This window comes from Manis pentadactyla, chromosome 1 (genome assembly GCF_030020395.1).
Source record: "Manis pentadactyla isolate mManPen7 chromosome 1, mManPen7.hap1, whole genome shotgun sequence".
In the NCBI taxonomy this organism is placed as follows: domain Eukaryota; kingdom Metazoa; phylum Chordata; class Mammalia; order Pholidota; family Manidae; genus Manis; species Manis pentadactyla.
In genome coordinates, this window is record NC_080019.1 from 12,837,523 (window position 1) to 12,864,407 (window position 26,885).

At 38.0% G+C, this 26,885-nt stretch overlaps 1 protein-coding gene across 1 annotated transcript in view; it reads right to left on the minus strand.

Annotated features, from left to right (window-relative positions):
• XPO7 (exportin 7) overlaps window positions 1-25,819 on the minus strand; it is a 77,158-nt gene extending 51,339 nt beyond the window's left edge. Inside the window, exon 1 of the mRNA XM_057490294.1 lies at window positions 25,646-25,819. Coding sequence (XP_057346277.1) covers window positions 25,646-25,663 — 18 coding nt within the window. The 5' untranslated portion in view covers window positions 25,664-25,819. The remainder of the gene's footprint in view (window positions 1-25,645) is intronic.
• Between the last annotated feature and the right edge of the window lie 1,066 nt (window positions 25,820-26,885).

A 26,885-nucleotide genomic window follows, 5' to 3' on the forward strand; every position in this document is an offset into this window, starting at 1 on the left:
CCTGTGTTTGCATCTTCTGTAGCTTTCGTCTTTTTGGCAACAACCGAGTGATTCTTTACCATGGCAATGGATCTGCAGTTCTGCCCTGCACTTGACCAGTTTTCACTTTATATATTCTGAAGCTATTTCAAAAGGTGGTACAAACTGAGGAGCTGAATCTTTTGTATTTCAGTGACTCCTAATCTCTACAGGCTTTTGCCAGTTATATGTTATAAACCTTCCCACTCACTTTGTAATTCTTTTTGACTCCTGAGGGTGTCTTTTCATGAGGATAAGTTCTTAACTGTAATTACCACTATTTTTCTTTATGATCAGTATTTTGCTTGTTCTGTTTAAGCAATCTTTTCCTATCCTAAGATCATAAACATATTCTCCTAGATTATCTTCAAAAAGTTTTGTTTCTTTTCCTTTCATCCTTAGGTCTAAAAGCCAATTGGAAGTGACTACTGTGTAAGCTGTGTGTGTGTTGGGGGGATGGTGGTCAGGCCTTACCTCTTTCATATTGCTATTTCTAACTCACTCAGACAACCTGGGTTTTAACTTTGAAATCACTTCGTACTTGTTTGAGATTACTAATGTACCTCGGACTCCTCCTTCCTTTGTGCTATATTTGACCTCCTCTTTTTTTTCTCTCCTTGACTTTTGTTGGGTTTTTTAAGAATTTTGTTTGCAGTTTTTGAATTCCGTTTTTGTCCCACGTTAGTTACCACACATTCTTAATACAGTCCCAAGTTACGCAGTATTTTATCCTCCTCCTGAATAACACAATGGCCTTAGAATATGAACTATTATCAGTTTTCTCCTGTTAACATTGTAATTATTTTGGTTTTCTTTTTAACCCTAAAAAAATCTGACATTATTTTGTACAATGTTTAGACTTACTTATGTTCATCAATTTCTTTGCTCACCTTTACTTCTCATATATCCAGACCCTTCTTCTAGGGTATTTTCCTTCTTCTTTAAGTATATACTTTACACAAGTGTCTAAAGATGTGCTGATGGTAAACAGTTTTTGTTTATCAAAAAATGACCGACACTGTCTTCATTCATGAAAGATTATCTTTTTAGATACATGTATCTAGTTGACATTGACATTTATTTTCTCTGTACTATCTTTTGGCTTCCAGGTTGCTGCTGTGGTCTCTTATCACTTGTTTTTCTTTGACATTTTCTGATTTTTAAGAGCTTCTCTTTGCATAGTTTGTAGCTTCTCTACATATCCAGGTGTGATTTAAAAGATTTTATCTTGTTTTGTATATGCAGAGCACCTTTAACTTACATTCACATTTCCTCAGTTCTAGAAAATTCCCAGCCAATACCTTTCAAGTACTTGTCTCTCCTCCACTCTCTCCTAGGTGTGCTAGAAATTCTATCCTCTGCATCTCTTAACCTTTCACACTTTTTTTGCTCTCGTCTCCCTGGGTTGCATTCTGAATAGTATTTTCAGCTATTTCAGTTCTCTCACTTCCCCACATATCTAATATTTAACTATCCACTGGATTTTAAATTTCATCATTTATATTTTTTAACTTATATTCTATTTGATTTTTTTCAATTGTGCCTTGCTTTTTGGGCCACTTTTTGGTGACTCGTTTTTCTTTTTAAAAAAATCATTATTTGTAAGCATTTCATACATAGTTTATTTTTAAATTCTCTATCTGATGATTTCCAGTACCTGGAGTATCTGGTGTGGCTGTGCGGAAGGATGGGGTAACCTAAATCTGCTGCTTCCAGTTTCTGCTCAATCTCATTTACAGGGCTTTTCCCATGTGTGTGGGATAATATAAACTCCGAACTGGTTGATATAAATCTGGGGAAACCCTGAGTACCTGCATTTTCCTGTTTCTGCCAGTGGCCAGGGAGCGTTAACAACTCCAGCTGCTGGAACTAGAGTCCCGGATAGATCTGGAAGCTGCTGCTTTATCTTCCTCACTTTGTAGTGGGTACAAGTGTTTAGTTTTGGCATCTGATGCCACAGTGACTTTTGCTTCACCACTCACTCTCCACACTCCACTTTAAGTGGGTTCATTTAAATTAACTAAGGAGGGTGGGGGACTTGGAAATTTCCCTTATTTCTTGCAAGCCTGTCAATGCCTTTTCAAATTCTAACAGAATCTACTTACAGTGACAGGGTACTTCAGAAAAATTAGTTTGCCATACAAATGGAAATGCAATTCTATCTTCCTACTCTTTTTTGCTCCCATGGGACTTCCCTTACTTTTTCTGGGTAAGGTCAACCATGTATTTAAAAGGATTATTTAATATTTTACTAAGCATTCCTGAGTTTTTGTTAAGAATTTTCAAGTTATGTATTTTGCTGTACTGCTACCAACTTCGTAAGTCCTCTTTTAAAAAAAACCCATGTTATTAAACTAGATCTTTATGCCTACATGGTTTTTCTATTCCTACTTGTAGGATATCTTGCATTTATCTGTATAAAATTTAATATTGTCAGCTTGGGAGAATTTTCTCATCTACTGAGATCTTTCTAGACCTGCTCAAAACAATCCAGCTCTTCAAGCTTTATATAAGCAGCATGTTCAATTTATAGTCCAGGGGTTAGTTCTTGGTCATTTCCTTTACCCACTTTGAGATTAAAGGGGAGGGCATGTCTTACTTTGACTTTTGAGGACATGTTGGAATATACAATGCACAGGAAATATTCAATAAATGCATACCAATAAATGTCCTTAACTAAGTTACTAATAAAAATACTGAACAGGATAAACCCTGGTCAGAGCCTTGATCCATAAAAAGAGAACCTGTTGCTAGCTGTCAATGACCCACTGATGGGCACTCTTGCGTCCAGCTATTCAATTTGTCATCCACTGATTCAACAAATTTGAGAATGTATTAAAGTTTACATTTTGACCAATTATCTAATGTCTATGAGGATATTCTGAGGGCTTTCATTAAGTGTTTTACTAAAATCTAAACATATTTTGTTCTACAGCATTTCCTTTTTCTACTAGCCTTATTGACTCTTCTTAAATCCTTCATGAAGCACTTTTGAATATTCAGATCATACTGATCTCCTCGGCACAACTTTGAACTCAGCAACACTCATTTTTACACTTCATATGCTGCCTTACTGACTGTTTAATGAGTTTATAAATTATCTTACCATGACATTTAACACAGTACTGAACATACAGCAAACTGACAATAAATAACTGCTTATTATAGCAGAATGTCTTTTGAATATGTGTTATTTGGGGAGAAAACTCTCATCTCTACTGCCACCTTCATTAGAGGAAAAATGAGAGGGAAGAAACAGGATTCTGCATTTAGAAACCCTCAAGGGAAGGAAATACCATTACATGTGTTTAACAAAATTATTCACCCTTTAATGATGCCAAAACTAGCTTTCATATCCTTAAATCTTATTTCTTCAAACAAAGTGGAGCAACAATGCTTGTGAGAAATGTACTCAGTTACAGCAGTCCAAAGAACAAAGGGACCTACACATCTCAGATGATGTGAAATACAGTATTTTGAAATGTAGTGCCAATCACCATAGCACACTAGCACCACAGTCCTAAATATTTTATTTAACTGATGACACCCAAATGCAACTTCCATAAATTATCAATTTGTGACAAGCCTGAGAAATCCAAATTTTGTGCCAATTCCTTAAAAACAGAATAAAGTATTCTCATATCTTTCTCAAATTAGACGAGCGCTGAATGTATCAGCCATTGAGAATCTGCAAAGTTCCCTAGCTCCATGGTTTTCAAAGTATGGTCCATGGAGCTCTGGGAGTTACTGAGACTCTTTCAAGAGGTCTATAAGATCCAAGCTATTTTCATAATACTTAATGTTATTCACCTTTTTTACTATTGATGTTTGCACAAATGGTAAGCCAGCAGCACAAAGGCAACAGTGGATATAACTGTTGGCGTCTCAGCACAAACCAAGGCAGCAGCAAGTCCATTAACGATCATTGTATTCTTTACTGCAACATACTTGTTTATAAAAAAAACACCAAAAAAAAGCGAGTTTTACTTAAGAATGTTCCTGATGAAGAAAGCAGAAAAATTACTACTTCATTAAACCTCAACTTTGAGAACATGTCTTTTCAATATTTTAAGTAACAACTGGGAAGTATGCACGAAACACTTCTGCAGCATACCAATGAGTTTTCATGTAACAGAGGCAGGAAAGTTCAGATTTCACACTATAACTACCCTTTATTAAACTTGAAACTACTACTTGTCAAAGAAGTATCAAAGAACACTATCCATAATTATCTAAAAAGACAGTTAAGATACTCCTCCCTCTTCCAACCACACTATCAGTGTGATGCTGGATTCTGTTCATGAATTTCACCCAAAACAATGCATGCTAATGGTCTGAATGGAGAAGTATGAGAATCCAGCTGCACTCTAATAAGCCAGATATCAAAGAGGTTACAAAAATGTAAAACAATGCTTCTTTACTAAATATTTTTGTTTTGTCTTGGAACTTTTCTTTAACAAAAATTTTCTAATGGGTTATGATTATTTTAAATGAATGTAAAACATTCTAAAAATGTTGCTTTAATCTAATACAGTAAGTACTGAAGTATAAATCATATAAGTAAAAGCTCTCTGGGCTCCTCAATAACAGTATAAGAGTATAGAGGGGTCCTGAGACCAAAGGGTTTGACAATTGCTGCTGTAGCTAATGAAAAATATCACATTGGGGAGCCTTGTGCCACTTTACACACAGCAGGACTTACAAATGACTTAACTAAGTTAACAAGAAATACTTCGGAATACTATTTGCTTCCTGTACATCTTCTCCACTATTGCAGTGTAAGATGTAAAAATTATTAGAAGGTGAACACCAGTCAAGTTCAGAAATGGAACTCTGTCACCACTCCAGAAGCCCTTCTATGTGTCCCATCCCATGCATATCACCTTCCCCCTCTTGCTGTAAAGCAACCATTATCGTGACTTTTATATTTATCACTGCCTTGATATTTTCTTTTTATGGTGGGCTTCCCTAGCATTAGTTTAGTTTTGCACATTAAAAAGTGGTATCTTTTAATCCAGAGGTTTTTCCAGCATTCCTTTCATTTTCCTGTAATTTATTGAAGAATCCAGGCTGTTTTGCTGGTTGTATATTTTTGGTGCAGTTCAGTCTGTTACTGTTTTTCGGTATTTCCTAAAAACTGACAGATGGATCCAGAGATTGGATTAGACTCAGGTTCTGTCCCCTTTCGGCAAGACCAGAAGAGGCATATAACATCCAACTGCCTCTCTTTTTGTGGTCTTAGGAGCCACTGATGCTCACCGCCTGTATCTACTCAGTCAGTGGGGATCATGAGGCGGTGATATACTTTAATTCTCTAATTTTTTCACTTATTAGTTGAAATATATTTATAAAATGTTTTGACCTTCATTTACTATTTGGTTATCTATTGGTTCAGTTCACATAGAAAAAGCAGGGGAAATACTTGATTCATTTCCTGTACCAGTTTTCAAGATAATGAATGTGTTTCCTATCACATCCTCTGAAGGTAACCAACCATTTTTATTATTACTTCTTAAATATCATTAAAAATTAATGGATTTAAGCATATTTGATTAACCTCCCCGCTAAATTTTCAAAATGTACATTCTGGCTACCAAAAGCAAGGGTTAGATTCCATCAGGTTTAGCTGTGTAAAGATCAGCTTCACACCTGAGAAGGTACATTTCCAAAAACGAAGACATTTTAGTAAATAGTTCTTAAATATATGACAAAATTCAGAGTAGATTAAAAAGTGTAATTTTCCTGCCACATACGTTGATATAAGTTCAAATAAAATAGAAAATTAGGATATGTTTGCTGATGTTTTTAAAAATTCTTCAATGATTTCCCTTTGGTTTTCAGAATAAAATTAAATCTCATTAGTTCCTAAAGTATGTCATGGTTTGGTCTCTTTAGCTACTTTCTGTCAAACTTACCCTCAGATCTTTTTGGGTAGTATACATTTCAAAAAAAGTTACCTGTGTTGGTGATGCTATTTTCTGAAACAATGTTAAAAAACCCACAAAAAGCTAGAGACATTTTACAATTATTTAATAAGAATCTGACTCAGTTAACTTTGGCATTAAAAAAACTGTTAAAATTAATTATTCTAATTTAAAAAATCTGGAAAAAAGTTATTGATTGAAAATTATGGGCACATTCTACAGGCAAAGCCTATATACATTTATTTTTAAGTCATAAAGAATATATAATGAAGAAAAGAGTAAAAGGGCTAATAATGAAAACTTTTCATTTTATTATCAATTTGAAGTTTCCAAGAGGGAGAAGTATTAGCATGTTCCTAGTGAAAAAAATTACATAAAGAAAAGCTTGTTTTTACCAAAATGAGATAGAAGACATTCCCCAAAACATATTTCCCACACTGCAGGACAATTATCCATACCATTTTAGGGCATAGTAAGAGATTTAAAATGCCCATGTTCCTCATTCTCATTAAATACACACAAGACCTCAACAACTGTATGTACAGTGTTTCTCAATCTGGGATCCTCAGGTGTAGTCTCAGTGTTCCATGAGCTTTCTGTAAGAATTTTATAATGATGAATTTTCATTTTTTATGATTGTCTAAAAAATAATGTAACCATATTTTGGGTCGTCTGGTTGGTTGATCACTGTATTACCAAGTACTGCCTCATGATTTTGGTGCTTACTTACCTGGTAGGGCTTACTGGTGCCAAGTAGTTATACTTTAACAACTGGGGTCTAGTAAAAAAGGAGCAGAGGTGGACTTAATATGTAAATGATGCATTCTACCAAGTGAAGGCCAAGTTACAGTAGGAATGAGTTCCCCAGTTCTCTGAAAGCAGAAAAATGGTGGGAGAATTGGGTTATCATATGGCACATATTAGCATTGGCATTCTGAAGTCAAAAAAGAACTTACAGAAACTTCTTAATGGGTACGGGGCTTCTTTTTGGAGTGACAAAAATGTTCTGGAATTAGTGCTAATGGTTGTACAATACTGTGAATTTACTGGAAGCAACGGAGTTATATACTTTAAAATGTGAATTTTACCTCAATAAAAAAGAAAGGAAAGAACCTAGAGCATAAGCAGTATTACAGACATCCTCACCTAGCCTATTGAATGTATGTTGCCAACTGGAATGCAACTGGTTTTATAGTTCATTTAAAATTTGTAAATTTGCTTATGGTTGCATAAAAGAGACAACTCTAAGGAATTTACACCTAGTTTTATGTTTGTTAACATGTTACATTAAGGTCAAAATAATAATTTAAGTAAATACTGCCATCTTGCGAAACACTATTTGCCCTTTTAAAGGGGGCTGGGCTCTACACTGAGAAGTTTGAGAAGAACTGATTTGAAAGACTCGTGAACATTTCCCACAGCTTATTTCTCTGAAGCTTTAGTAATAAACAGTTTAATAAAAATGGGAACTTAATACAAATTTATTTTCACTATAAATTACTCCAAGACCTTTGAAGATTCTCATTTACCCTAGCATATCTACTTGCAAAAACTGAATACCAACAATTTGATCACAGTAGCTGCTCAACAGATATACACTGCTTTAAAAAAGAGGAACAAAGATACCAATAATCAGGCACTGAGAAGCAGGCAGGTTTCCCTGTTCCTGGATACTTACTTCAGTCTCTGCTTGATACTCTACAATTAAAGTTATTAGTCAAAAACTTTGTGATTTTAGTGAGCTTTTAATAACCAATAAGCTAAAAAAAGGAATACCTTCCCTGTTCTGGCAACTGGTAGGTTGTTATAGACAGGCACACTGTAATGACAGAAACAGTAACGGGAACAGGAAGGAAATAGCCAAGGGCTACTTTAGAACCCTAAGGAACTCGGCAAGCAATCTGAAAAGTATACTAAATTCAGCTCCTATGGAGTTACCCAGCAAAACATCAATCACAAGCCTTCCTATTACATGAGCACTAAGAGGTTTAATCTGGTAGAAGAGAGATCAAAAGCAACTCTGCCTGAAACATAAAAGATTAACATGTTCTAAAAAGCAAATAAAGAGTTTAATAACTGAACCAAATGTGTTTCGGAAATACACTTAATATAAAACCCAGATAACAGTGGACTTATTCATTTGTTAATTCAATCAGTATTTATCTGTGTATGTCTTCTGGTGGTAATTTATAAGCTACCAATGATTATATAAATTGCAGATGTTACTCTAAACATTTTTTAGCCATGCTGAAAATTCTAGAAGATATGCAAATCTGAAATGTTTTTGAGCCCTTCTGAGCTAGAGATTTAAAAATATAGGACAATCTTGGAATTCATAGATTTGATTAGTCAGCGTCTGCCAAGAGTGACCCAAAGACTGATGACAGAGGAAGTTTTTGTTTTGTGAAGCCTGGTATGTAGCAGCAAGGTACTTACACAGGCAGCAAGTGGCCTAGCTAACCATTCAGCATTTACTCTCAACTCTCATTTCATCCTAAAAACTACCCAATATGAAGCAGATTATTATTCTCTCTTTTTTCAAAGGACAAATAAACAAACAAAAATCCTATCTACAGAGCAATGAGTATTTCACATTGGCTACTAACAGCATTACATGAATAAAAGACATTCCAGTTTGGAAATGTCAAGTTAAACTAAGCAGAAAGCAGTTTTAAACTGAAGATCTTCTAAGAGTCCTTTCAGTATGCTAATGTACACCTGAATTTCTAAGAGATACAATATATAATTTCCCAACTTCTAAGACCAAATAATCCTTTGTGTGGAACAGCTGATAGACCAATGAGCCATGAAATACTTAAGAAATGCTGCTACTGTGGTCTAACAAAGTTTGAAGATTTATTAAAGTTTGGGGATTCTTTTGAGACTATCAGAATATGTATAATTTAATCATTACAGCATCACTGGTTAGGAAAGGCACCTTTCAGGGCAGAAATCTAGTGACCTGGATGTTATGAAGGATTACATTCTTTGAGATTCAAATTGCCCCTGAAATAAAAAGGCAGAAGTTGCTGTTGATTGTACCTTCTGATACAATGATACAAAGGGAGGTCATGGTGATCCCTAAATGGCTGCTAATCAGAATCACTTGGGGATACTCTTTAAAAAAATCAAATTGCCACAATTAGGATTCTGATTTGGAGGTTTGAGGTGGGGTGCCAGGTGACTCTAAAGTAGAGCTCAGAGGAACGAGACTGGAGTAGCACTGGCTTTCATGAGGATAAAACAGGAGGGCTGATGCCTCTGGCTGACATCACAGACGGGAATCAAGAAACAACAGATCAGGGACCATGACCATAGAATTTGGTAACTTTTGGACGTTGGTGTATATTGCAGGGCCGTGTGATTGGAACAGTTCAGACGTGGGCCTGAACTTCCACTCCGTAACTGACTAGCTGTGTGAATAGGGCAAGTTATTTAATCTCTCTGTGCCTCAGCTTCCTTCTATATAAAATGAAAATAACACATACCAGGTTGTTACTGTGAGGTTCAAATTAGGTAATGTATAAAAACACTTAGCAAGGTGGCTGATAAGTGATGAGAGCTGTGGCTGTTATTCCTGGTCAGTCTTCCAGTAGTGATTAGGGGTGAAACTGTCAGGGGGAAAGAAGCCTTATGACATTGTTTCGGAGGACACATTCCACAAAAATCTTCTGGGAAAGAACACCTCGTGGGACAGAACAGAGAGTGGCAACTAACAAAAATGAGGAAAAGCAGACTGAGGCCCTGGGATTTGTAGTAATTGAAGAGAGAAAGGAAGATACTTCTCATACATACTACTCATAGGGACTGCGCATGGGCATGAGAGGGGCCAAAGGGTTAATCATGAGGCAGTCTCAATACTTTGAACGTTTTAAAACACAAAATAAGGCTCTGAAGGTTAAAGTTATTTGCATAAGGTTACATTGCTTTTAATTGGATTAAAATATAGAAGTTGCTTCAAATCCAAAGCTCCTTCCACTAAACCATACCATAAGAAAAAATAAACTCTTAAAGTCCTTTGAGAAAAATGCAAAAGGCCAAGTTATTTAGTAAAAACGAATATGCATACTAACAAATATATGAGTTAAGTCTACTTGTATTCAGTGGAAAAGGAGTATTGGAAAAGATCTAACGCTGGAGCTTAATCCTAGAGTTTTAATCCTGTTCTCACTAATTGTGACTTTGGGTAAAAAGCTTAATTTCCAATTTTTTACTCATCCACAAGAGGCTTGCACCTTGATATAAAAATCAGAAGAAATAAGGCATTTGAAAATATTGTGTAAACTAGGTTCAGACTTTTGGTTCTAGCAATATGGTAAAATAGCCTCAAACCTTTGTGACATAAACATCTATAGCTGCTATTTAAATAAGGCAAAAATCCTTTTAAATGCATGGCAGTGGTACCAGGAGTTAAGGGAACCAACTAAAGTCAAAAACAAAGGAGGAACTAAGAAGCAGAGATGTAAGCATGAAGCATAATCTGTGTCTGCCCTGGTGCACACTGGGGTGGTAGTTTTTGATTTTGGTAATCTAGGGGCTTACATTAGAGATGCTTTGGGCCTGTCTTAGGTGGGCAGTTGGAATGAGTCCCCAGGGATTTTTTTGATTCATACTAGAAAATAAAGTATCTCAAAAAGAGGGGGAACTTTTAAAAATAATAATAATTATACTAAAATATAGGTTTAAAATCTGCCCCCCATATAGGGAGATAAAAGGAAGCTTGTCTTCGGCACAGTCACAGGGGGGCCATCAGGTGAGAAATTGGGGATCAACAGAGGTGAGACTTAGAACCTCACCCCCCCTGTTTTGAGAGAAATCTTCTGCATCCGCGGATGTTTTGTTGCCCTTGTCTAGCTTGGATTAATACTTAGTCTATAGGCACACACCTGATCATCTACATTTGCCCTCTTACAGCACTAAACTGTTTTCTACCTTTATCTTGCATCTACCTACCACTTCAGCATTTTATTAAAAATAATAATAAGGGAAAAATGTGGGATCCACATATAAATCAAGTATAAAAATCAAACGAATATTCATATTTGACCTGATTGTTTATAGTTCATAATGTGTGATCAAAACCAAAAGTTTCTGTGACGACTGCCCTTGCACCGTTCACCATGTAAGAACTTATTTACTATGTAAGAATTTGTTCACCATGTAAGAACTTGTTCGTTATGCTTCAGAAGATTGGAGACTGTTGAGTATTAGGCTTGGGGTTGATTAATGATTGTGCATTGAGTCCCCTATACAGAATTTTATTGTTGTTAACAACCATTTGATCAATAAATATGAGAGATGCCCTCTCAAAAAAAAAAAGGGAAGCTTGTCTTCAATCTCAACTATGGGTAGAGGAAAGGAAAATCTAAGAAGAATTTGTAACCAAGGACTGTTGTCACATGCTAGCACAGGAAATCGCAGGTTAAGAAACTAACATGTGATTTGTTGAAAGGCAGGACAGGCCCAAAGCTAGATCTCTACATCAAAGAGCTAAGCTGTGAATGCAAAGAAAATGTCTTGAAGGAAATTAAAAGTGCTACTCCAGTGAAATGAATGGTAAGAAAGAGAAACAGCCTTATTGGCGACATGACGAAAGTTTTAGAGGTCTGAATAGAAAATCAAACCAGCCACAACATGCCATAAGCCAAAACCCAATCCAGAGGAAGGCCCAGACTCTTCAATTCTGTGAAGGCCGAGAGAAGTTAGGAAACTGCAGAAGAAAACTTTGAAGCCAGCAGAGGCTGCTTCATTAGGTTTAAATGGCCATCTCTGTAACACAAGTGCAAGGTGAAGTGCAAGTTATCCAGAAGATCTGGCTAAGATAATTAATGAAGGTGCTACACTAAACAACAGAGTTTCAATGTAAACAGACAGCCTTCTATTGGAAAAAGATGCCATCTAGGACTTTCATAGAGAGAAGAAGTCAATGCTTGGCTTCAAAGGACAAGCTGATTCTCTTGTTAGGGACTAATGCAGCTGGTGCCTTTGAGGCCAATGTTCTTTGCCATTCTGAAAACCCTAAGGCCCTTAAGAATGATGCTAAATCTAGCCTGTCTGTGTTCTCTAAATGGAACAACAAAACTGGGTTGACAGCACCTTTGTTTATGACATGGTTTAAGTGAGGGTTTTGAGCTCACTGTTGAGATCTACTGCTCAGAAAAAAGGATTCCTTTCAAAGTGCAGCTGCTTACCGACAACGCACCTGGTCACCCAAGAGGTCTGATGGAGCTGGACACTGAGATTCATGTTGTTTTCACGCCTGCTAATAAAACATCCACTCTGCAGCCCATGGATGAAGGAGTAATTTCAACTTTTAAGTCTTAAATTTATGAAATGCATTCTGTGAAGGGGATTAAGGGGCACTATAATTCACAATTACAAGATAGGTAGGTCACAGGGAAGGCAGTACAGCATGGAGAAGACAAGTAATGACTCTGTAATATCTTACTATGCTGATAGACAGTGATTGCGATGCAGGTGGTGATGGCCTTAATATAGGTGAATGTTGAAACCACAATTTTGTTCAAGTGAAACCTTCATAAGATTATATCAAAAAGTATCAATGATACTTTAATAAAAAAAAAAGAAATGCATTTTGTAAGGCTACAGTTATCATAGACAGTGATGCCTCTGATGGATCTGGGCAAAGACAACTGAAAATCTGGAAAGGATTCACTATTCTAGATGCCATTAAGAATGTTTATGATTCATTGATTCATGGGAAGAGGTCAAAATATCAACAATAATTGGAGTTTGGAAGAAGTTGATTCTAACCCTCATGAATGACTTGGAGAGCTTCATGACTTGAGTGGAGCAAGTAACTGCAGATCCATTTCTTGAGATGGAATCTACTCCTGGTGAAGATGCTGTGAAGACGGTTGAAATGCAACAGAAGATTTAGAATCTTACACAGACTTAGCTGATAAAGCAGTGGCAGGGTTTGAGAATTGACTCCAATTTTGAAAGAAGTTCTACCTGTGGGTAAAATGCTATCAAACAGCATCGTATGCTGAAGAGCAACCATCTGTGAAAGGAAGAGTCGACTGATGCAGCAAACTTTATTGTCTTATTTTAAGAACTTGCCACAGCCGCCCTAACCTTTAGCAACCACCACCCTGATCAATCAGCAACCTTCAGTAATGAAACAAGACCTGTCTCCAGCAAAAAAGATTATGACTTGCTGAAAGTTCATTTGACAATTAGCATTTTTAAAATTAAGGCATGTATGCTGTTTTTTTTTTAAGACATAATGCTATTGCCCACTTAACAGACTCCAGTATAATGTAAATGTAACTTTTGTGCACTGGGAAACCAAAATATTCATTTGATTCACTTTATTGCAATATTTGTTTTATTGCAGTGGTCTGGAACTGAATCTGCAGTATTTCCCAAGGTATGCCTGTACTTTTTCTTTAATTGTGCTAACAGTAGCAAAATTAAGATTTTAATGGTTTGACAAAGTTAAAATTCTTAACATTGTCTCTAGTGAACAATAATATGCAGCTAGCTATCCTCCAAGAGGAGGGCATGTGAATTTTTAAAAACTGCATCATCATATTCTAAGATTCTAGCTTAAAAATCATGTTGGTAACAGTATTATTCTGATTACCAATGGACATGTAATACAATTATTACATTCATGAATGAAACATTCTAAAAATTCTGTTTTGGGTAAATGTTAACTGGCTTAAAAATGTTTTCTTAATATATCCACATAAATAAAATGTAATATTAAACAGGAGGCAAAGCTACAGCTGAGTATCAGAATAGCTGTTTGAAAACAGATTGGGGAACTAATGATTTATATAACCCTGAAGCCTTGAATTAGAGGTATTTTCAAACTGTAGCACAACACCTATTAAATAACAGTAACAATAAAATCCTGCAAAAAAAAGAAAGACATTTCAACTGCTGAAATCTCAGAATGTGATGTACATCTATAATCCTGGCAGTAACATACAGTATCCCACAGGCCAATTACTACTTTGTTGCTTTTAGAAATGTATCCTTGAGTCTCTAAAGGAAGTCAAAATGTATAGTGAATACACATTACAGGCAACTTTCATTGAATATGTCCATTTTATATGTTATTTCTTTATATAAGTATATGCTTATATATCACAGGTGTCAAGATGAACAGTCTATAATTTCTGAGCCTAGCTGAGATTAAATATTCTGAGATAGCATCTCCTCTTGCCTACTGACTTACATTCTAACAATAATACACGTTTTCAAAGTTTGCTAGCAAGAATGAAAGAAGATTTAAGAAATAAAGGTATAAAGAGGACTGAGTTTTTACTGGCCTAATAATTCAGAAGAAAGCTTCTCAGTGCTGCTTATCTCTCTTCCCAAGAGAAATCCCAAACACTGTATGCACTCCTTTAGAAGACGCAACAAGGAAGAAGCATTAGAAACTCAAAGCAAAACATTAAAGGCAAAAAAGATACGAGCAATCACAAATACTTAACCTTAGAACCCTGAATGCTGATTCAGAGAAGCAAAGAATCAGAGATCCATATTTACTCTCCGACAAAAAAAAGTAGAAGAGTAGTATTTCTTAACAAGTTTTGGCATATATGCCACATACACGCTGTTTTCTGATTCTCTGGAATTCTAAATAATTTCTCCTTCACTGTTTAGTAAACTATCAATTTGCCTTTTGAGTTTATACTACCATATGATCTAAGAAAAATGCTTTCCAGGAGCTTAAGTCAGCAAATAAGGAGTACTGGGCAAGCTGCAAAATAGAAGATTTAGAAGAATCTCGCAACAGAAGAAATAGGAGACATAAAAGATGACATCCTTTCTGGATACCCCTTAAAAACTAGTTATGATGAGAGAATAAAGAAAAATGAATCTGGTTTTCCAACAGTTAAAAATGGGATGGGGAAACAAAACAGGCCAAGAGCAGATCGAGTCCATTTAGTCTGAATTACCTTAATAATAAAACACGTTTAAATGGTACTGATGGCCGGAATAGTCAACATTGTAAGGTTTACTCAACTCCTGAGAATATGACCTCTTATTTCTTGCATTAAATGCATGCCAATTTCACTGATGATTGTCAAAAAAGTATTTTACCTCTGCTGCTTGGTTATATAATCTGAGGCTGTTCCAGCAAACAAACTAGAATAAAATACCAGTTTCACTCAAGTTTTGCACTTACTAATAAGACTTAGTAAGAAATAGGATAGGTGCATATTGTGAGCAGCTAACATTATACATTTACAACATCTGAAGGCTACTGAAACGGGCTTTTACTGTGAAAATGTTTTAACAAGTTGGTAACAGGTAACAATAGCCTCTGCACATCTCCACTCAAATGTGTCTCAGCACCTCAAAATCTGTACAGTCAAGATTGACCTTATTATCATTTTCAACATCCTGTTCATTCATTTACTCTCCACTTAGCTGCCCAGAAATGCAGAAGCCTGCCTTCTCACTTTACACATTCTGTGAACTAAATCTCACCAAGTGTAACCTTCTCTACATCATTCTTCTAGTCTCCATCCTCCCAGGTACTATCTTACCTTAGTTTAAGTCTCAATTATTTCATGTACAAACTATTGCTTCATCTCCTACTTTGTCCACATAATATCAGTTTTCTATACCATCACTACAGTGATGTGATTATTCTGTCACTTCTACTTAAAAACCTTCAACTAGACATCTACAGTACAAATCCTTTACTAAGAAAGAATAGGCTCTTCATGTTCTGGTCCCTTCTTACCATTACTGTCTCATTTCTAACCTTGCTCCTCTTTAGTTCCTACACAGCAGGAATATTTAATTGCTTTCACTCTCCTGGAATGCTCCATGAATGGATATAGCTTTCATTATGGTATTATCTCTGCTTGGTATGCTCTTATCAACCTGGAGAACACCATGTCTTTTTAGATTTGGTTTATGCATTTACCATTTTAAGAAGCCCTTCCTGGCTCTCCGAGGGAGGACTGACATTTGTGTCTCATCATGTTCCATGCGTTCATGTGTCAGATCACCTGTATCACTCTATATTCCTGTATTAGTATACATTTCTAGCTACTAAGGTCCTTGAGCATAGATGCTGTACCTTATTCACCTCGATTTTTCCACTGCCGAGCAATCTGATACACAGCACACAATAAAAAAAAAAACCAGCTGAATGAAGGAATGCTTACAGACGTGTACTTAGTTGTCATCTTTCCCACCTCAACACATCACCAAGAGGATGATACTATTCTAAATGACACTATTTTGTCAAATAGCAAATAGAGGTCATGTTTAGGGTGCATTACAAAACATCAGGACAATCAAGAATGTAGCAAGAACTATGTCTGAAACCAGAAATGACAGAAGTTGTTTAAAACAACTTTTCTGGAAGCCCCTTAAATACCTGTTTGCTACCCATTTCCTTATATCTACATATAAGAACATCAATAAAAGAGCCATATGCTACTTCCTCAGTGTTAGCTGGTGTATTTAGATTCCTACTTCAGGCAAACATTTATTTCTAGGATGGATTATACTGACATGACTATCTATATGTTAAGAACAAGACAGTTCATCATGTATAATAATTCATAATTTTTTTTTCTGCCAAAGAGTACAACTATTTGATGTTTAATGATCTCCACTTCACTATTAAAAATCAGTTATGCCTGCCCCCATAAGTATAATCACACAAAACAGTTTTCAGTGACCTGAGAAAGCCTTTAAATTCAATCTTAAAATAGCCCATCTTAATCATTTTAGCTTAGAATATTTCTGGGTTATTTTCAGAGCTAATGCTATCATTTTGAAAAACCTTAAGGTCAATATTTTAAAATGAGTAGCTGAAGGGAGCCAGAATTGCTAGTATGTTAAGACTGAGCACCTTGAATAAATGATTTCATGGTTTAATCCCTTCCTCAATATTCTCTGCCTTATCTGTAAAATGGTTTCAAATACAATGGGAGTTCTACAAGGTCTGTTTTTGCAAAGTACTTTGGAGAAGAATACATGTAGGCTACTTAAAAAACATTTTTAAGTTCTTAAAACACTACTTACTGTCAGTAAAAATCTGAATTTCTTGACTGCTGTATTTTTTACTGTAGGAATTGGCTGGTTCCTCACTCGTCTAAGAGATCAGAACATCATAGGCTCAAAGCATGAACAGTTAAGTAATCTTAAATACCTTAATATATCTATTCACATTCACTTACCTGGGAGAATGATCATCTAGCTTATTTTTATAGGTACCCAGGAAAGCAATTCGATAACCCATGTTCTACTTTTGTTTCCAATCTCTTTGGTTCAATGACAAGTTTTTTCTTATACTAAAGTAGCTATTCAGTAGATGTTTCTGTGATAATGGAAATACTTTATACCTGCACTGTGTAATGTGGCAGTCACTAGCCACATCTGGCTACTGGGCATTTGAAATGTGGTCAGAATGACTGAAGAACTTAATTTTCAAATTAATTATATTTAAATGTAAATAGCAACATGTGGCTAGTGGTTATCATTTTTGCAGTGCAGTACAGGTCCCAGAATGCCACAGTCAACAAAACATATCAAGTCTGACCTGGTTCCTATCAAACTGGGCTTTGGTTAGAACCACACCGGGCTAGTCCCTTCTCTATCCAAAAGTCAGGTAATAAATCTGAAGGGACATATCCCCCATGAGTCTGCAAACTTTTCCTGTAAAGGGCTAGACAGTAACTACTTTAGGCTTTGTGGGTCAGTCTCTGTCACAGCTATTCAACTCTGCTACTGTAGCACAAAAGTAGCTATAGAAAATTTATAAAGGAACTCATGTGGGTGTGTTCCGATAAAACTTTAAGAATACTGAAATTAGAATTTCATACAATTATCATGTGTCATGGAATATTACTCTCTTTTACCTTCTTTTTTTTAAACCACTAAGAATTGTAAAAAACGGTTCTTAGTTCTTAGGCCAGACAAAAACAGGCTCTGAGGCCAAACCACCAGCATGGTTTACAAACCTCTTGAAATACACTAAAGGCCAGCAAGCACATGAAGAGATACTCAACATCATTAGTCATCAAGGAATCGCAAATTAGAACTACAGTAAGATCCCACTAGGGAGGCAATACCAAAGGTTGGTGAAGATACGGAGCACTTGGTACCCCTATGTACTGCTGGGGAGAAACTAAAATGGTACAATCACTTTGGAAAACAGAGTTTCTTTAAGAAGTTGAACATACAGTATCTAGCCATTCTACTCCTGGGTGCTTAACTCAAGAGAAACGAAAATTCACGTCTACACAAAGACTTGCATGTGAATTATTTATACAGCCCCTTTATTCACACTGACTAAAAACTAGAAACAGCCAAATACTCCCCCAGGGGTAAAAAGATACATAAAATATGGTTCATTGATACAATGGACTATGACTCAGCAATATAAAGTAATCAAGTACTGACACTATGCAACATCCTGAATGACTCTCAAAATCACTATTTTGGGTGAAAGTAAAACACAAAAAAGTACAGGGGAGTAAGTTCACTATATAAAATTCCAGGAAATGCAAGCTAATTTAAAGTGACAGAAAGTTGACCAGGGTTGCCTGGGACTGAGGAGGGGACAAATTCTGGAGTTAAGAGGAAATGTGTATTTTGATTGTATACACAAAGATGATTTAAAGGAAGTCCTCATTCCACCGGCATCAGATTTACCCACAGAAATCTCTAAGAACTGGTATCTTCATTTTTATAAATGCTGTATACATTTGAGGAGCTGGATAAGGGAGAGATAGGCAAGAAGCTAGTCTGAAGTCTCACACTATCTCTGCGGATGGGAAATGTGCCCATGGGACCTCTAGAGCACATTAATAGTAACCCAAATCAAACAGCTTTGAAAGGATAGGTTATAGGAATTCTGTGAACTGAAACCTTTCCTGTTCACAACATTCTGACCTCCCTGTTTAACACGGATTTTAAGTCTGACTAAAATGTAGAACCCCAAGAATTAGGAAATAACTGTTTATATTACAAGTTTTCATTTGTAACACCTTTGGAATAATGTTCCTATTTTGAATACACCCTGTTGCTCAGGTTCAATTTGTTTAACAATATTTTGTTACAGGTCTTATGAAGGCTTGAAAAAATCTGCTTGGCTCTGGAACAATATTATCAGTTCAAAATATTAAGAGTAAGGAAAACAAGGTCCCATTTCCCAGTGTTTTATTTAATCTTTTCAATTCTTGGGTACGCCTCAGATTAGTTTCTGACAAGACCTTTTCCTCAGATGGGTCAATGACAAGCTGACAATAAAAATAATTACTTATTAACACAAAACAAACAATAGTCTGCATATAATTTGTAGCTACACACTAGGCAAAACTGGGATGAGGTTTTTTCCAGTTGAGTACAACTATGTGAAATACACATTATTTTCAGAGCAAACTATGTTATAGTTTCCTAAAGTCAAATTAAATTTCATGCTTGACTCTAGATGATATCCTTCGGCAAAGAGAAAACACTAAAATTCAGGAGTCAGTAGAAGTGAATGAGGTTAAAAAACTGAACTTTGAGATGACTTTTGCCAAACTTAAGATACACGCTCTCAAAACTGCAAATAATCCTAAGTATAATTGGAAAAAAATCCTGCTTTTCTCTTTTCTGGCCTTAAACACACCCCTTCCAACCATAAAATTGACTCAAACTTTAGGGAAAATGTGTAGCAAACTCAGTTCTTTCTGAGACTACACACTTCAAAAGCACTGTAACTTTTTATCACACTAAGTACAAATGAGATCAGCATTTGTGTTCAACCAACTTCACAGACTTAAAAATGAAAAGTCCACCACATCTATAAGATCACAACTTTCTGACATAGCACAAGGGATATTTTATTAATCCAATTTCTTTCAGAGGTATTCATTGGAAAGCATTTTGATTGTTTTTCATCTAACTAATCTTTCTCTAAGACAATCATTTTTTAGTCTACTGGCATCAACATGACGAGTAATGTCAACGTCTTGTCCAATAGGAAACGTCTTTCATTTGCTTACTGTTCAACTACGGGAACTCTTTACTCATTTGGGACATAAACAAGCCCAATTTGTGAGAAGTGCTATAGAGTTAGTTCCTTGAAAAAAAACCTGTGCATTTAAGAAATTAGGAGGTGGGAAGGAGGAAGGCATATTTAAGGTAGATGCAATGGAAATATTAGTATTAGCATAAATATTATAAAAAATTTATGATCATGGACCTACTGAATTGAGAACTGTAATTTATCTGGAGAGAATGATAAGGATGACAATTGGAAATCTCAGCCAGAATGTGGGAAGTGTAAGGGACTTAACAGATCACCTCATCCAGGCTCAAAGACTAAAGGAGTTGCCTGATTAAATGGCATAAAAGGGCTTAGCACAGTGCCTGGCATCAGACAGGTGCTCAATAAATGTTAATTCCTTTTCTTCTACCCCAACCAAGGCACCACACCCGTAAGTATTATATAATAACTACCACTACCATCATCACCTAAATCTTCCAACACTTTGCCAGTCTTCCAAAGACATGAGAGGACCTTCCATCAGCCTATATCAAGGAAAATTTCATTATTATTTAATACCTACCTTACAGAGATTAAATGAGACCAAATAAAGCGGCAAGCAGCTAAAGTTTGATAAATGCTAGCAAGAAGTTTCCAATTATGCCTTCTCTCAAACACACCCTTTCCATTTCTGCTAGTAGGGGTGCATGGGATCATGACTGTGTACCTCTTGTGTGTATAAATGTATACGAAGGAGTGAAGAGCTGGGGATGCAAATATCAGACATACTTAGTGCACAGTTTTTGACAATTCCTCTCTTTTCCCCAAGATTTTGATATGCCTGCCTGGGTACCAATCTCATTCCACTGAGAATTCCTTGCTGTAGTGAACTAACCTTTCACACAGGCCACAGAGAAATACTTGTAAACCAGTTTTTCAATAAAATGTGGACATTTTCATCTAAAAAAAAAAACAATCTATCTTTAAACTCTAGTTCTAAAGTCCACGAATAGCCTAAACTGGGATAAATATGAAACTCAAAATAAATTTTTATGTAGGTATGCTTTTCCCTCCCTAGGGAACAGAGAGTTTCCATCACATTCTAAAAACAACAGAAAACAAATCAAACTCTCCTAAAAGCTGAAGAACCATGGCTCTATAATGCTTCCCATCTTTGAATTCAAATTCTGAGAGAGAGGCTTTATGCAGCTTGACTTCTAAAAGCATATTTAAAAACCAAATGACAGGATAGTAGTTACCCTTAGGAGGAAGGAAGAAAGGGTGACTGTTGAAAGGGGCATCAGAAGAACTTTTGGGGCACTAATAATATTGTGGATTTGGATGTTGGTTACATGAGTGTTCACTCTGAAAATTCATCAAGCTGAACACCTATGATTTTTGTATCTGTCTGAAGATAGATTTCAAAAGGTTAAAAAAAACTCAAAACATTAACAAAGATGGGTTGCTTACACAATGCATCCATATGTAATGTAAAAGAGAGGTCCTTAAAATGATGTACTAGGAGAGGCCTATGCGGTTAAGGCATGAAACTTGTGGACAACAGCCAGTGAGACACTGTGGCCCTTTCGTCCAAGAGCCTGCAGGAAATTCACTGAGGTCGGCCAATGACCACGTGAGTAAGCTTGGAAGCAGATTTTTCTATCTTCACTCAAGTCGAGACTGCGCCTCAGCTGACAGTGTGACTGCAAACAAAGACCCCGAACTAGAAGCACCTAGTTCAACCACTCCCTGATTCCTGACTCCGAGAAAATTTGAGATAATGTATGTTTTGTGTTTTTTAAAATGATGCAATTGCTAAACACTTCTCTTTCTTACGTATATTGAAGTAAGCAAAGTAGCCTCAGTAGTTGTACCCACAAAGACATTAGCTTATTGGTTTGAACTGGCAACTTTCCCATCTCAGAAGACTGGTACAATATTGCTTTCAAAATCCAGCCAAGAAAAAAGAAAATAAAGCTGGTGATCATGAACATCAATATCTGGATCAAATGGAAGTTAATTTCTCTGTAAGCTACAGAACACGGATCCTCTCAATGCTTCTGTCCCCTATCTCCATCTATTTGCCATTATAGTAATGTTTTGTGCTTTGCTGCATAAGAGTTTGAATGATACCACATGCATACGTACATCCCTTAATTTTTCTGAACGCATTCCTCACTAGAAGAAATACACTAAAGGCAGAGTTACCAAGTAAAGATAATATGTGCGTACATATCATTTGTGTAAATTCACAGAAGAGGTTAACTGGCACGAGTGAGGGGATGTAGTTGTTTCAGTTTCATCTAAAACAAATGTAGCGTATTTGGAAGTCAATTCGCTACTTCTTATACATCTGAACAAACCTGCCCCAGAGAGTGTCAGACTCCAACACTTCAGCAGTCTGGCTATACAGTCTTTCTCAGCTCTGAATCCTATGCAGTAGTCTTGCTCACATTAAGCATTATATGGTATTAGTTTAGCTAAAGAAAAGTTAAAATAGCTATGTTTTTTTCCATTCAAATTCTCAAAATATGTACAGACGCCCCTCCTCAAAATGGACTATTATACCACCATAGCTCTATCATTTCCTTGCATATTTTTAAAACTGAAAAGACAACTATCACTTTTGTTATAATCAGGCTAAACTTGCACTCTGTTAAATTTTAACCTGCCAGTTGTAATGATACCTCATGACTCCCTAGAGTTAGACCAGTGGTCAATATTTAATTATTGCACCTTAAATTTAAAACAAAATATGACTATTTGAAATAATACTTTGTTACTACATAGTCATAATGCACAGCCCAGTAAATAATGCTGTAAGATTCCGTATAAGGCCTAGTCTAGCAACATCATCCAACAAAATCCCAGAGCTATCTTTCATTTATATTCTATAGCTAATATAGTTACATATATTCATATATTAAGTAATATATTTAACATGACATTATATATTCTTTCATTTTCTCTCAAGATCCTGAACATCAGTCAGCACTAGAAAAGCTATCATCTATCCTTCTTTTTCATGACCCATGTACACTAAGAGCTGTCTTCATCTCTGCAATAGCTAGCCAGCAAGATACTGAATCCTTATTATCTTCATTTAATGTTACAGGTTTAAAAAAAAAAAAAAGTGGGCACTTGAAGATAAATACAAATGAGTAATCTTTTTTTTTTTTTAAGCAGCCAATGCTCTGTAATCACTGTCTCTGTGGTACATATTAGGTAAGGTCATCTAAGACCACGAATAAGAAAGCCATCACAATAAGGAGCTGCTTACAGCCACTTTTTGAAAAAAGATGGATGACATCAATAGAGTTAAAAGACACCTCAAATATTGTAATTTTCCCATTACTAATGTTTTGTGACACTTAAATCTTCCACAAGACACCTATCAGGAGAGATGCTGAGGACTTCAGCCTGAGAATCATATGATGCTTGCTTAGTGTCAGTAAAGAAAACTGCTCACCCTGGTGGTTCAGCAAAGTACTAGATATAAAGTGACTCAACTGTTTAGTACTACGTATGAGACTTTCAAATAATCACCGTCTTGAATGTGTAATAGTCTCCTCTTTAAACTTCATATTCAAACAGTGTTATGAGAAAAGTATTTCTCCCCCCACCAAAGCATTTCAGATTTGTCTTTAACCCTTTCATTTATTTACTCACTCCATATGGGGTTTTCTGCTATGATGAAGTTCCATCTGTGAGTATCCAATACTAATTTAGTGGTCTAACAAAGAGCAATATGCCCCATTCTATCTAAAAAGAAAAAAATTATCTTACACACTTGTCCTGTTGATACAAAGACCACTAATTTAGAGAGTAACATACTGCAGCTCTTAAAAGTAAAAACACTGACTGACATACTCCTCTGTTTTGAAAAGTTAATAAATTCTTACTTAGTTAGATTTTTGTTTTGGGGTGGGTGGAGCATAACATCACTTTACAAAAAGTAAGGCAGACCTTCCTTTGAGCCAAACATGATGAGGATTGCATCTTGACTTTCCTTGGTGAGGAATGGTACAACCTTTTTGGTTCAAAATGTGGAAGAGATACACTGAGAGATACTTCTTTACATTAGAAGAGTTTTATATTCAATAAAAGTACACTGATTTCTGCTTTCCAAAGCATCATTAAGAAAGGCTATTTATTCAAACCATGTTCTGGAATGCTCGTGGACACTATTATTTTTTGCATCGATAGATAAGGGTACTGGACCCAAAGTCAAAAGCCTTTGGTCCACTTAGCCTTACTATAAGTTCTCTGCTTTGGTTTGTTCCTTTGAAATGAGAAGTAATTCTTGCTTAACTACTCTTTTTGGATGGAAGAATCCTTTTAAAAAAAATCACATAAACTCCTTCATGTCTCTTAGAAATGGCTGCTATAGAACTCAAGGTGCTACACTATTATTATTATTATTACCTTATATCAAGTTTTGCTGGTTCTTCTGAATTATGCCATGATACTGACTTTGAAACAAAAATCTTGTGATTCCCTATCTGTGGTTACAATTTTTAAATAATTCTGCCCTGATAACTTGTCCACCCCATTCCAAAGATCTACTCTGATCCCTGGCCTGAAAATTTCCTTAGTTTCCTTTCTCCCAAAGAAACTGGTGTAACCAGTCGATTCTTATAGATACATAAGATCTTTCTTTAACTTGAGGAATGATACTATATAGTATAAAAATACGGCGACACTCTTAGGCCCTCTACCTTTTCCTTCAAACAATACAAAACCTGTGCGGTTACCTAGAAAATCCGAAGGTTTCTGACTAGTAAGTATCAGTAACTGTCATAAAAACATCAGACCTAAGGCACAGAGAGGAAAAACTTGTATCGAGTTTGCACCAAATAACCCCGCACTCCTCCATCTACTGTTAGGTTCGGTGGGGGCTACCTCTTCCTAGGGCCTGTGCCATCTTTGAAGAAAAGTGGCCTGGGCCCAAAGCATGCCCGGGATAGCTCTTGAGCCCGCTCAGGACCCTCCACAGCAAAGTCCGCACCCAACGGTGCATCTCTCACTTCAGACACACCCCCCTCCACCCCGCGTTTCAGGCGAGGTGTGGGCACTGAACTCTTTCTCTGTGGATAGGGGGACCGGAGAGAAGGCGGGCCAGGGCCTGGGCACCCATTTTGGAGGACTGGGGCTCTCGGCCCCGTAGGTTGTGCGGTCGGGAGTGTGGGAGAGAAGGGCGCATCCGTGGGAGGGCAAGGAGGTCGGAGGGGGGTCTCCTGTATTCGGGGGCGTGGGGAGGAAGGCGGCGGGAAAGACTCAGGAGAGCGAGGCTTATCCGTGTGAGGTTTCCTTTTTGTTATTTGCTTAGGGCCGGCGGGTGGAATGGGGAAGTCCCCCTCAGGACAGAGGCGGCAGGGGGTCTCCCTCCCTTCCTCGGCTGGGGACACCGAGGACTTTCGCCAGGCCTTCCTCCAGCGGGAAGCCAGCGCCTAACGACCGAGGTGGGCTGTGCGCGCCCAGGCGCGATCCCTGCACCTCCAGCACCGCACCAACGGCACGGGACCGGGTGGGAGGGGATGGAGGAGGCCCCCGGCCCGGGAGGCGGGAAAGGCCCCGGAGCTCCGGGACGGGCGGCGGCTCCGCGGCCCCGAGTGGCGGCGGCGCGGGCCTGGCGAACCCCAAGCCGGCTCGCACCCCTGGGCCGCGTGCGCCCCCCACTCCCCACTCTCCGCGCCCGCTACCTCCCCGCGGCTCCTCTCACCTGCACATGATCCGCCATTTTGCTCCATTCATGCTCCTCTCCGGCCCTCCTCCCCCCCAGCGCGCACCTCGGCCGGGCCACCGCCGCCGCCGCCGCCGCCGTCGCCGCTGCGCCTGCGCGCTGGGGGACTGTCGCGCTACGCTCACGGCGTAGCGCTGCCCGGCTGCGCAGGCCCCGGCGGCTGCTACCGCGGTTGGAGAATGCGTAGCGCCGTTGGGACGGCGTAAAGGCGCGAGCAACGTCAGCTGCCCGGGGACGCGGGGGGCGGGGGGCGGAGCGGGTCTGCGAGCGCGCGGGGAGGGGGCCGGGGGAACAAAGCTTTGTTTACATGGTTTTTAAAGGGGCCGCGCTCGTGCTGCGGTCGGCGGGCGGGCGCGGCTCTGCCAGCTGTTCCCCGGCTCGGTGAGGGCTCTCGGGGGGCCCTACCTGTCGCCCCATCCCCCGAGCGCCGGTCCTGGCGGACGCTCCTCTTCTCTCTCCACGTGCCCCGGCGCTGTGCCGCTGCTGCACCTCCACACCCCTAGGGACCTTCCACTGCGCCCACTGCCAATGATCTCTCCTAGGACACCTGTATTATTCTTAGGTCACCCGACGGTGATCGAATTGACGTCTGCGACTTTGTAGTTTTCTGCTCCAGTGGACAAGGGCCGTTTTCTGGTCCTGGGTTTTACCTGCAATCCAAATAGTCATCTTGTTTTCATGCCTGCCCTTTTCTCTTGCGTAAGCATTTATCGGGATAGCCACCGAATAGTGGTGAGGATGCAAACGTGCAGAAGGCAGTTGCAGTCTTCCCAGAGATTATCTTCACCAGTACTCTACACTGCCTCCTGAGAGGGGTCAGATGGGGGAAGCTGTCGTGGTTGGGAAAGTTAAAGGGGTTTTAGGACCCCTGTGCTCAATCCGAGGTGGGAAAACCATACCTGTGGGTCAAATAAAGTCAGCCCCTATCTGCAGGGGCCAATTCGTCTTTCCCACTAGGAATTACCGGGGTTAGATAATGCCGGTACCTGTGTTACATTAGATTCTGCTCTGGCTTCCAGTCAAGGCCCCATATTAGATTTTCGCTGGATTCTGAGGGTTATTGGTTATTTGAAGTTTATATTCACTGGAGGCTACTACATGCAATGGCAATGAGGATTGTAGTGAGTACACGTTTTCTGTTGTGGATAGAGTGGACTGTTGTTCAGCACTCATTTCAACCTCCTCCTCCTAGAGCGTCTTCCTGGTTTGCAGAGGTAGG